A 10622-nucleotide genomic window follows, 5' to 3' on the forward strand; every position below is an offset into this window, starting at 1 on the left:
CGCAAATGTCCTCGCCACCTGGTACCATGGTTAGACGTAGATGGATTCATCGACAAAAAGCTGAAACAAAAGTCACAATTAACGATCTGAATTCAATGAAAAGGAAAGGTATATGTATATGATGAAAGGAAAAAAAAAAGTTTAAAGTTTATGCATGTTCATGAAGAACTATTTTATTAAAAGTATCTTTCATTGTTGTTTGGGAATGTATATGCATTACTTGTTATCATGGTTAATGTTTGCTGAGTCAATACACTCACTATGTGTACATGATGCAGATGAGCATGACTTTGTTGATGATGGAAGACTTGATAGGTGAACTAGATAGGCTGATAGTGCACATAACCCGATGACCTTTGCTAGTTTTTCGCATTATTATGATTTAAAGATTACTTTAAAGATTTTATGACTTTAATGCTTTTGAGAGATTTTGAGAGGATTTAAGAATATTTGCTATTTTGAAAAATTATAGTTTTAGGTTTGGTTTGACGGTTTACGATTTTATGTTTTGCAATGCATTCTTTTGGATTTTCAAATAATAGGTTGATTGATTTATTTTAAATGACAAAAATTACATATACGTATACATTTGTAGTTCGGCCGAAAGCATAAAGAAGAAAGAGAAAAAAATTCTCTAGCATACTTAAAAAAAAAACGAGTAGTGGACGTTTAGTTTAAAATTTCACCGAAGTTTTCTCTTTGTAATTCCATCTTATAAGATGAAGAAGCAGGCTTAGAAGTCTTGAGCTGTTTGAATAAACTTTTTCACTTATATTCATAATAAAGAAATCTGGTAAAGAATTACAAGATCTTTTACTAAATTTGAAGCTGAAATCATATACAAATAAAGTTCTTTAAATTTTTTTTTTCAGATTTACATTCTATTGGTAATAAGACTTTTAAATTTATTAAATCCGCTCCAATTTTTTTAATACAAAATACAATGACATTTTTTTTATAGTAGAACAATTAGTTCGTGGATCAAATAATTAATTTTAATTAATTTAATTATTGTATGTGGTTAAATTTCAGTTCAAATTGGTTCAAACAGTGATAAATCAAGACCAAAATTATCCGATACCAACATCAAAACTATATATAAAACATTTGATTTGGTTCCATTCGAACGAGCATCAAACATGTCTCAATTCATCAATAAAAAAATATGAAATTGATTGAATCAGAAAATTTAAATAATAATAAAATCACAAAAGTATGTTTTTCGTGAGACGGTCTCACGAATCTTTATCTGCGAGACGGGTCAACCCTACCGATATTCACAATAAAAAGTAATCATCTTAGCATAAAAAATAATAATTTTTCATGGATGACTCAAATAAGAGATCCGTCTTACAAAATACGACACGTGAAACCGTGTCACACGAATTTTTGTGTGAATCACAAAGCATAACCCCACGTCCCCAAAATCATCCGATACTGACGCCAGAACTACATCTAAACCATTGGGTTTGGTTCCAAAGAAGTAAATGAAATGGATGGAATCACAAAGTTTATTTTAAATAAATAAATAAAGCACTAAAAAATAACACCAAATCCCACTTGTTTACTTGTACAGAATTCTCCCAAAAAAAAAAAATTGAGGAAGTAGACAAGAAAACGAGCATCTTTCTTGGAGTTCGAGCAGTCCGAGTCAAAGAAGAAAAAAACAGCTGTTCTTTTACCCCAATCTCCTAAGGAGCTGCGATGAATTGCGACAGTGATGTTAAAATGATATCCGTGGAGGAAGCCATTGAAGCAGTGCTCAGTGTTGCTAAAAGGCGGCCGCCTGTGACGGTGCCCATCTACGAGTCATTGGGCAAAATCTTGGCACAGGACGTCATCTCTCGCGACCCCCTTCCTCCTTACCGGGCGTCTATCAAGGTCAGTTTCTGTCTACTGTAAATGATTGTGTCTGAGCTTCTTTTTTGTTCCGCTAATTCTTTTGTGGGATGATGATGGCAACTGGATCAGCGCATATCCACACTTAATATTTTGTAATATCTCTAAAATATAATTAGATATTTGGTAGGATATTTACCATATCATGGGTATTGATTCAGTGATATGCTTGAAATTGTTATTCATCGGGTGTTGAGAATGTTCAAATTTGATTCTTTCATGTTCTTCTGGGAATTGATTACTTTGATCTTGTTATATATGTAGGATGGATATGCTGTCCTCGCATCAGACGGTCCTGGTGAATACCCTGTAATTACCGAGTCAAGAGCTGGAAATGATGGAATTGGTGTCACAGTGACACCCGGAACGATTGCATATGTTACAACTGGAGGTGAGTTTTTTGTTGTAGATTGACTGTTCAATTTTTGGTTGAATTTTCTCATTTTATTGTTTCATAAATTGTTTGTTCAGAATTTCAAATAATTCTTGTTTGTACATTCCGGATGGAATTTGGACATGTGAAGTGGTATTGGAGGTCAAGGTTCAGAGTTCTTAGTTCAGATTCAGAATGATTTCAAAAGTTCCTGCTTCATTGTTTCCAATACCCAGCCAATAAGGTGACATGTAGCGTAACTGGATTGACTATTGAACCTGTTTTTTTCCAGGACCAATTCCTGATGGTTCCGATGCTGTTGTGCAAGTAGAGGACGCTATAGTAGGGAGTACATCAGATGATTTAAAGCGAGTACAAATATTAAAATCAGTTTCACAAGGATGTGATATTCGACCAGTGGTACGAAGATGTTTGCTGTTTCTTACATTTGTGTATTCAAACCTTAGCATTAATATGAATATTTTTATGATTAAATTTCCTCATAAATTCATTTGCTAGGGGAGTGATATAGCTCAAGGTGAAGTGGTGTTGAAATCTGGGGAACAAGTGGGTGCTGCGGAGATTGGTCTAATGGCCGCTTTGGGTGTGACAAACGTAAAGGTATTCCTTTTTTATTTAAGTCCATTCTGTGCATGTCTCTCTTCCTCCTCCACCTATTACTTTCTGTTTTTACAGGAGGAGGTTCTTAAAAACTTGTTGACAATTCGATCGCGCAGGTATATCCAACCCCCAAGATTGCAGTGCTTTCGACTGGTGATGAACTTGTTGAGCCGACAAATGAGTCTTTAAATCGTGGTCAGGTAGTGGAAATGTTTCCATATTAATTTTATCTTTTTGTGATTATTTACCGCTTGCAAGTGTTTGAGTCGACATTTTGGTGATCGACTTTTCACAAAGGCTGTGTTCAAACTTCAAATGCATTTACGGTCACATAATGAACTGTCAATCATTCTTTCGCCTCTCAAGTTTTCTTACCTTTAATGCCTTTTCTTATGCCTCCCCCCTGCCCCTCTCTAAAATGAATTTAGTCAACAAACATTAGTTGCTTATGTCCTCGAATATCAATTAGCTTATGCTTTGATCCTATAGCTTAATGTATGTGGGTGAAAGTTCCAATCTTGCGTGCATGCCCATTGACAATTATTTGTTTTTTGTTTTAAGAACACCCGGTTGTCTTAAGTTTCACCAGCTTAAGCTTCTCTCTACATGGTCACAGCCAATCTTTCTACTCTCTAAGGAAAAAACCCCGAGTTTATGGTCTGATTTACATTAATTTACCTCCCAAGTCCTATCTATCCGTAGTTATCTTATTTTTTCTTCTCGCTACTTTCTCCATTTTTTTGGTGGGAAAGAAGTTCCAGACGTTACAGTTCACAAATAACATTGGCCCTATTGGTTTTCCATAAAATGTATCCTATGCCGTAATGTACTCTGTGCTTCTTCAGATTAGGGACTCCAACCGTGCAATGCTTCTTGCTGCTGCAATACATCAACAGTGCAAAGTTCTTGACCTTGGTATAGTTCGTGATGATGAAAAAGAGATCCAGAGGGTTTTTGATCAAGCATTTTCTTCTGGAATCGATATCTTATTATCTTCTGGTGGTGTTTCAATGGGAGACAGGGATTATGTCAGACCCTTACTTGAAAAGAGAGGAAAATTATATTTTCACAAGGTAGTCCATGCAAAGTTTGGCTCGAAGTTGACTTTACTTTGGTTTAATATAGGTGCGAAATTGTAGGAGATGGGGTTTGCATTAATTGATAATTGTACTCTGCAGTTAAATTCATATAAGTTTCTTATTTTCCCCTTATATTTCCTAATTTCATGATTCCTTAGGGTTTTGATAAAAGTTGCTTCTTTGACTGGATTTTTCATTCAGGTTTTCATGAAACCTGGGAAGCCCATCACATTTGCAGAGGTTCTTCCTGGGTCAACTGAAAACAGTGTTGGAAGTAAGATTCTTGCTTTTGGTTTGCCTGGAAACCCAGTGAGTTGTTTAGTCTGTTACCATCTTTTTGTGGTTCCTACAATTCGACATCTTTTTGGATGGACTCACCCTCACCTTCCAAGGTTTTTAAGAATTGTAGATCTCTCTCTTTCAATATTTCTGTTTGGTATCGACTAATCATTTTTATTAATTTATAAATCTTTCACTTAACTGAAATTTTCTTAATGTCGATGATCTTGTTTGGTAGAATACATGCTCGTCTTAAGCAGTCAATAAAGGCAGATCCAGTCCGTCCAGAATTTCATCGCGCCACTGTTTATTGGGAATCTGATGGTTCCAAAAATTCTGGGTGAGGAGAGCAAATTTTGAGTACTGAATATGTTTTTCCCCGTGTAAATGTGTGATGTGTGTGAAAAGTATTTGGTGGTGTAAAGGGTGTGTATTTTATACAGTCACATTTAGCTTGAAGAACACTTGTTGATTGGTTTTGTGAAGTGCTTTCTTGAATAAAAACAAAAGCTGATTTATATTTGAATATGATAGTGGAAAATATTCTATTTGAATATGATGGTAGAAAAATATTTTTTTCATGTTTTTAAGAGAAACTGAAGTTGAAGAAATAAGAACTATATTTTCTGACTTCTTGCTTTTGCCTTTTTCTTAAAGCTCTTTCAAAATTAAGTCTAATTGAGCGTTTGCTTTACTTGGCAAAGAAAGATTCTCTATGCAAACACACTGGCAGTCTCCTATGTTCTTAACCCTTGTCCAATAACCGTTTTTGATAAAACAATTATTTGTTCTTTTTGTGAGTTACAGATTTGTTGCTGAGAGCACTGGTCACCAAATTAGCAGTCGACTATTGAGTATGAAATCTGCAAATGCCTTATTGGAGCTTCCAGCAACAGGCAACCTGATTCCTGCTGGAACTTACGTACCGGCAATTCTCATTTCTGATTTAAGTTGTACTGCTGTGACCAGAAGTTTACCCACGCCAAATTCAGTGTGCATAACACAAGAAAGTGCTCCAAACAAAGCAGATGTTGGCAAGCTTGAAGAATCGGGGGTTAGAGTGGCTATCCTCACAGTGAGTGATACAGTTGCATCTGGGGCAGGGCCTGATCGGAGGTAATTTCGCATCACCGTGTCATTCTTACAAGTATGTAAGCTGAATTAGATAGTTATTTGTATATCATTTACTTGGCAGTCTCTCAATGTTGGATCTTGCTAGCGTACTGTTATTGTATGGGCACTTCAGCAATAAATATTGAATTAGACAAAAAGGTGCATCATGATACATCTTTTTGGATCATTGTTCCTGAAAGGTCACTTTAATGATGCTAGAACAATTACACAAGTTGAGTTACATCCATGTGAAAGCGAATAATGGGTGTACTGAAGAATTTGTGACAATTTCGGCCGATTGAGAAACGTTGCCTTGATATGACTTTTGCTACTATGGTGATAATTTTACTAGAAAACTCCATCTTTTATGTGAATAATATAGAGCGACACACCATTCTGCTTTGAGCACTGATGACTCAGTTACTTTTTTTTTTAATTTCATTAGTGGTCCACGTGCGGTATCTGTTGTGAATTCATCATCAGAAAAACTAGGAGGTGCAAAGGTAATCACAACAGCTGTCGTTCTGGATGAAATTCCACGAATCAAGGAATTCTTGGAGAGGTGGAGCGACGTTGATAAAATGGATCTCATTCTGACCCTTGGTAATTGCATAGATACTCTTTCCTAGTTGGTGTATCTATCTTTCTACACACTTTGCTGGATTGTTACTTTTCACCGAAAATTTTTGAGTAAAACATGCAAAACAAAATAGGTGGTACTGGCTTCTCCCCTAGGGATGTTACACCAGAAGCTACTAAAGAAGTGATACAAAAGGAAACACCTGGTTTACAGCACGTTATGATGCAAGAGAGTTTAAAGGTAAATAGATTTCCTTTAGAGGTGCTATCTTATAATTTAAATATATATAAGATAACACCCTTCTACAGATCTCCTGTGCATTTTCAGCCTGAATATCAATTTATAACAGCCTTTTTGAGGCAAGGTAATTTATTTTGGTCACTTTCCTGTAGCAATAGGTGATAGTGAATTTGAATGTAAGACTAAGACTAGGACAATGCAGGGATAAACTGAAAACATAAACTCAATCCAACACTGTAAATGCAAATGAAAAAATTCCAAGTGATTCAAGATACTCACAAGGTAAATAGCGAACTTGGACTTGAGTAAGTTGATGAAATTACCCTGAAAGCTGGAAGCTGGTAGAAGGGTGCAATGTGCAAGGCATATCCTTTTTTTAGGGTAGAATTTGTATAAAAAAGGACATTATGCTGAGGTTCCTATTTTCTAGGGTGTAAATTGCCAAAAACCCCTTGAAAATCCATTCCCCTCTTTTCTTACTGCCATGATGTGATCACCAGGTGACACCATTTGCAGTGTTGTCGCGCTCTGTTGCTGGAATAAGAGGGTCGACATTGGTAAGAGCCCGCTATTTAATCAATTACATTAAGTTTAACACGTTTCTTCTCTCTCTCTGCTTGTTTCTGAATTTAATAGTTAATAGATAATAAACATGCCGGGAAATCCAAATGCGGTAGCCGAATGCATGGAGGCGTTGCTACCCTCTCTTAAGCATGCACTTAAGCAAATTAAGGGCGACAAGACGGAAAAACATCCTAAGCATATTCCTCATGCACAAGCGACCCCAACAAATACTTGGGAACATAGCTACAACAAAGCTGCAGCTGGTGTGGTCGAAGAAACTTGTTCTTGCTCCCATTAGTAAGTAGACCAGGTCGTCGTGTTGTCTGATTTTACGAATATAATAACATTATAATTTGGTTCTTATTGTTGCTCTTTTGGGAATGAGCCACTTAAATATGCTCAGATTTCACAGATGAATAGTTTTTAGCAGAGCTGTCTTCAAATTTTGTTGTTGCATTTTTAGCATCAAATAGTAGAAAGAAGATAAAGAAGAATATTATATCATGTTCAGATGCCAAAAGGCAGAAGAAATTACAGTTGACATAACTAATGATGAATCTAATTGGACAGCAGGTGATCATAATAACCTGAGAAAAACATTTCAATCCCGACAAAGTAATTGACAAAATCCACACTAGAGGCTAACACAGATCGATCATTCCAGAAGTGATCTTTCTACTGAAACACGACCCAAAATAGTTAGTTTGCGGATGTGTTCTTAAGCTGGGAAAAAAGTCCCTTTGCGGCAGGAAGCAAGGCTACGGCACCCCTCTCTGGGCTCGAGTACTTTCGAGCAACTGCCTTAAGTTTATTTTCCACCACACCCGAGTGGAAGCTGGCCAAAAGATTTGCACATTCCCTACAACAAAATATTAAACAACTTCAATGAAATTGTAGGGAAAAACATCTTCTGATATGTGTACAAGTTGAAAAAATAGTAAAGTTCATTACATCAGCTGATCTTCTGAATAGCCAGTATGGTGCTTAAGAGTTGGGGTCCAAAGGGGGCTCTTGTTAAGAGTGCAGCGTGCTGCATAAACTGCAGATGCGGAAATCATTGAAGAGCAGTATGGTATGACGGTGGCATAGTTCATCAAACCAAGTTCGGCTAAGAAAAAGGCCATGTTCTCCACCTGAGTCGCCAGAAACAATAATTCAATGGCGTACGTAGAACTTGAAAAGGTCTAGGAATTTGATGCAAGGCAAAGCGTGGATACATATTAATATGATAAACACAATTTTATACCTCATGATCGGATGGTATTGAAGCTTTTATGTATCGAACCAAGAAAACATATGGAGTTGGAACAGTTAGATACCATTCAAGTTTTCCAAGAATTGCTTTCTCCATTAGAAGAACTTGTTCTCTGATGTATGAATTGTCTGATATGGCTATAAAGTCACTTACCTATAAAAAAGGATAAAAGAAAATAAGTACAACTTTTTCTTCAATTTTATGAGAAATAATAAAGATTGGATTATGTTATTTTACTTATTTATTTACCTCTGGTGCCCATATTTCCTCATACTTGCAAGCAATGAGCATTGAGCTAATGCCAACCAACTGCAGTTCCCTCCTTGGAACAGTTTTTACCGATAGGAACCGATCAACTATATTGATTGTCAAATAAAGACTTTCAGGCATCAGCTCAAACTTCCTGTGGACTTCAACTAGCCAATCTACAAGGATGGCTCTTATTTTGGAGTTGATTTCTGGCTGTGAATCCATGTAATCGTGAACTCGAGCGTTTCCCTGGTTGAAAAACAGTAAGTATGAGATGTGCAAAGAAGGCACGGGAAGGAAAAACTTGAATATTTGCTAATGTTGCCAACTTTGATTCACAATTTCTAAAAAATGCAATTATTAATCATCCTATATTTCTGTTACACTCGAAATATTGAGAGTTTTTGTCTATTATTCACAGCTCTCTAAATCCAAATCTTGGCTCCATATTCTCTAGAAAAATCTACAGATAAAATGCACCTCTGCGAGCTTGTAGAAACTATAGATGTCCTCAATATACTCGACAGCTGCCAATTCATTTTCCACGTCTGATGCATCAATATCTACTATGAGATCCTTTGGTTTCTTGTTGAGTCCACAAGCATCCTGTAAAACATCAACAAATCAGTCCATGTCAGAGAGAGGATTGAAAAAAGTATGGGTTGAGAATAGTAGATTGTCGATTACATAATAAAGAAACCGGTATTTGGATCGAAACTATAAACCTTGCTTCTAGCAGTAAGAATTGCAGTCAGAGTTTTGGTGGGATTCTTTGATGATCCTTCCTTCACTATCCTTTCACTTTTGCAGATTTCTTTTTCATCAGAACTGATGGCAATTACAGCTTCTTGCTTTGGCAAGAGTGGTTCCTTCATAGGTACTACAGCAGCTGTCGCAGCACAGTCTTTTCCCACCACAGGTTTCTGCACAAAGTCAAATCTTAATATATGGTGGCAATACTCAAGATTCAAGAAAAAGAAACTATAAACAATACCGACAAGATGTAAATATAATTCAATATTCTACCTTGCTGTTGTATTTTTCTGTTGCAGCCTGTGCATTTTCCAATAGCTGTGCTCCAAAACCCCTGAAAATTCAAAGAAAAAGAAAAGAATCAATTTTCTCCAGTCTTATGTAACTTGCACAGAGCCAAGAATCATTCAGTGTGTGAACATGTGTAAAAAATACGAGGACCTTATTACAGGGCGAGTGATTTGATTTTGGGCCTTCCCCTCAACTACAGCTGGAGCAATTGCTAAATTTCCAATATCTCTGAGAACTCGCCGGTTTTTGCCTTCGGCTTGTCCATTCTTCTGCTTTGCTGCTCCTAATCCTAAATCAAAGAGGGAAAAAAATATCCGTCAACGAGGAATCCATCTTTATTAGTTCCTAAACAACAAAAAGAACCACAAGAAACTAAAATCCACGCAGATCATAAATGTTCCCTTCAAGATTATACTGAAAGTTGACGGAGAAAGGAAATCCGAATGGTCCTCAGAGATTCAAAGACCCATTTCAGTAATCACCAAAACTCAACACAACCACATTACAAAATCAACCGAATTCATGATCATTCAGAATAAAAAAATAAATTAACTACAAAAACACAAACTTACAAACAAAACATTACCTCTCGGTTGCTCCGGAACAACAGCTTTTGAAGCCATCTCTAAATCTACCTCTCCCAGTCCAAATTCTTCAGAATTGTAATTTCTTGGACCGCCAAAAACTCCACCCACACTAGCCCAAACCGATGACAAAAACACCTAGGAGACGACTGTTTCGTGTCTCTCCTTCTTGGTTTTCGATCGCCACTATGTAATATTGAAATCCCTCTTCTTCTGCGTGATTCTTGTCTCTCTTTTTTCTTTGCAAGAAGTGATGAAGGAGAAGGGTTTATGCGGAGAGTGAACGGTATGAAAAGTTGGAATTGAAGAGACGCTACCCTTTTAACGGTCATATTCCAAGTTCTGAATAGAATCCATTGGATTCATGATGAATCAACGGTTAGGATCGGGATTTCGGGCATCACGTAGATTTTAACTAGCCGTTGGAAGAAATAGGGGAGCCATTTATTTTAACCTTGCCTTGAAGTAGGTTGGTTACCTTTTCTAATTTGATTTGGTCCATCTCTTAGAAATATATATATAAAAAGGAGTAAAAAGTAATTTCATATGTTTATATACTCATAAAATATAATACAATAAATATTTTTTTGTTGGAACTCAGGTACTATTGTCGGATGATTGAATTAATCTTAATCATTATTTTAGTTTTTCGTAATCTGGTATTGATTCGTTAACAATTCGGAAAAAATATTCAATATGAAATTTGTAGAGATTTGATTTGGAAGAAGAAATTTGACCCAAA

At 36.3% G+C, this 10622-nt stretch overlaps 2 protein-coding genes across 2 annotated transcripts; one reads left to right on the top strand and one right to left on the bottom strand.

Moving 5' to 3' along the window:
* Positions 1-1588: 1588 nt before the first annotated feature.
* LOC142555190 (molybdopterin biosynthesis protein CNX1) lies at positions 1589-7194 on the top strand. Its single transcript, XM_075665924.1, has 13 exons — positions 1589-1881; positions 2164-2290; positions 2565-2692; positions 2792-2893; positions 3010-3093; positions 3739-3966; positions 4174-4364; positions 4490-4591; positions 5059-5367; positions 5810-5967; positions 6078-6184; positions 6685-6741; positions 6828-7194. The coding sequence occupies exons 1-13, from the start codon at positions 1705-1707 to the stop codon at positions 7044-7046; spliced, it is 1989 nt and encodes a 662-aa protein (XP_075522039.1). The 5' UTR covers positions 1589-1704; the 3' UTR covers positions 7047-7194.
* Positions 7195-7228: 34 nt separating this feature from the next.
* LOC142555191 (G2/mitotic-specific cyclin S13-7-like) lies at positions 7229-10179 on the bottom strand. Its single transcript, XM_075665925.1, has 9 exons — positions 9883-10179; positions 9447-9585; positions 9279-9339; positions 8978-9175; positions 8733-8858; positions 8253-8501; positions 7995-8156; positions 7700-7881; positions 7229-7607 (listed from the first exon to the last, which is right to left on the bottom strand). Exons 1-9 carry the CDS (start codon positions 9917-9919, stop codon positions 7448-7450), a joined length of 1314 nt encoding a protein of 437 aa, XP_075522040.1. The 5' UTR covers positions 9920-10179; the 3' UTR covers positions 7229-7447.
* Between the last annotated feature and the right edge of the window lie 443 nt (positions 10180-10622).

This window comes from Primulina tabacum, chromosome 9 (genome assembly GCF_025594145.1).
Source record: "Primulina tabacum isolate GXHZ01 chromosome 9, ASM2559414v2, whole genome shotgun sequence".
In the NCBI taxonomy this organism is placed as follows: Eukaryota; Viridiplantae; Streptophyta; class Magnoliopsida; order Lamiales; family Gesneriaceae; genus Primulina; species Primulina tabacum.

Coding starts and splice junctions, on each gene's coding strand:
- LOC142555190 (XM_075665924.1), top strand. CDS start 1,705: ATGAATTGCGACAGTGATGTTAAAATGATATCCGTGGAGGAAGCCATT. Junction 1,882..2,163: donor CTTACCGGGCGTCTATCAAG/GTCAGTTTCTGT, acceptor TTATATATGTAG/GATGGATATGCTGTCCTCGC. Junction 2,894..3,009: donor TGGGTGTGACAAACGTAAAG/GTATTCCTTTTT, acceptor TCGATCGCGCAG/GTATATCCAACCCCCAAGAT.
- LOC142555191 (XM_075665925.1), bottom strand. CDS start 9,919: ATGGCTTCAAAAGCTGTTGTTCCGGAGCAACCGAGAG. Junction 9,176..9,278: donor CAGAAAAATACAACAGCAAG/GTAGAATATTGA, acceptor GACTTTGTGCAG/AAACCTGTGGTGGGAAAAGA. Junction 8,157..8,252: donor AGGAAATATGGGCACCAGAG/GTAAATAAATAA, acceptor CCTTTTTTATAG/GTAAGTGACTTTATAGCCAT.